Source organism: Sinocyclocheilus rhinocerous, unplaced genomic scaffold (genome assembly GCF_001515625.1).
Source record: "Sinocyclocheilus rhinocerous isolate Xijiao unplaced genomic scaffold, SAMN03320098_v1.1 scaffold1302, whole genome shotgun sequence".
Classification (NCBI taxonomy): Eukaryota; Metazoa; Chordata; class Actinopteri; order Cypriniformes; family Cyprinidae; genus Sinocyclocheilus; species Sinocyclocheilus rhinocerous.
Window position 1 is genome coordinate 404,420 of NW_015623473.1, and position 1,298 is coordinate 405,717.

Genomic DNA, 1,298 nt, shown 5'->3' on the forward strand with positions numbered 1-1,298 from the left:
TTTTTTTTTTTTTTTTTTACGGGGGGAAATTAGTTCATAATATAATATTTAAAAACAATTATATTCCACATTTAATGACATTCGATTGAAGATTATGACCAAAAACATTGAATTGCCATTGCAAAGTGCTGCCTTTTCCAATGAGGTCCACAGAGGCTGAATTTGACACAATAATGGCCCTGAAAGACCTCAAGCTCACCTGCATGGCTGTGGAATGGAGACTGAATTCTGGACGGCGAGAGCCACGCTGTCACCCTTCTGAAAAATCAAGTCATACGGTCCCTCCAGCATCATCATGCAGTACAGCACACAACCTAGAGACTAGAGCAGAAAATACAAAGCTTACCTACAGCAGACATAACAGACTGGCACAGACATAACATTATGCTGATCTGAAGGAGTAGAGATATGAAAGGACGAAGTTTGCTAACATTAGCCCTGCGCAGACAAAACTGAACACATTGAACAGCAATAAAACAACACGTCATGGGTTGGTGCAGAATTCTGTAATGCGTGTTTTTTTTGAGAAAGAAGAGCTGGATCTGTAAAAACACACACAACAAAGAGAATTACCCAAATATCTGTTCTCTCATCAATGATACAGTGACTCTCCACATTAAAGAGCTCCGGTGCTCTGTAGGAGATGGTGCACCTCTGAGCGGCCCAATCCTGAAAGAGGAAGTGTACAAACATGATTCATTTAATGCTTTGATTCCCTGCTGATAATTTTTTGATAAATGCCGCTGAACGATTTTCTGATCTAACCTGGACCGTCATGGCCTCCCGTGACCCTCGAACTTCAATCCTGGCCTTGTTCATGGAGCCCAAGTCCATTAAAAAAGGACGATCGTTCTCATCTAGTAAAACGTTGGTGGGTTTCAAGTCCCTGTTTTCAGAAATACAGCTCATGTTAGAGTAATAATACCAACAGGAACTAACAAACCGATATCACAGTGGCATTATTGAGTCTAAAACTGATTCATCAGTAACACTACATTAAAATGTGATATATAGTATGCAAAACGCATAGTTCTAGCAATAAAATCAGATTCAATTATTAAAAATTGCTTTCTCTATTGAAATACAGCTGATATATAATAAAATCTAAACATTAGTTGAGAAATGTTGCCTTGGCAATTATCTGAAATAGAACAAAATTTGAATGCCAAAAGCGCATAACAAAATTAGTAATATTGAAAATGAATGAAAAACAAAATATATAATTCAAAATATTGTATTATTAATAAACACTATAATAGTATATATATATATATATATATATATATATATATATAGTG

At 36.0% G+C, this 1,298-nt stretch overlaps 1 protein-coding gene across 1 annotated transcript in view; it reads right to left on the reverse strand.

The window, feature by feature from the left end:
* stk16 (serine/threonine kinase 16) overlaps window positions 1-1,298 on the reverse strand; it is a 7,871-nt gene that overhangs the window by 1,735 nt on the left and 4,838 nt on the right. The window contains exons 5-7 of the mRNA XM_016565644.1: window positions 766-886; window positions 574-669; window positions 200-321 (exon numbers count right to left, since the gene is read on the reverse strand). Coding sequence (XP_016421130.1) covers window positions 200-321; window positions 574-669; window positions 766-886 — 339 coding nt within the window. The remainder of the gene's footprint in view (window positions 1-199; window positions 322-573; window positions 670-765; window positions 887-1,298) is intronic.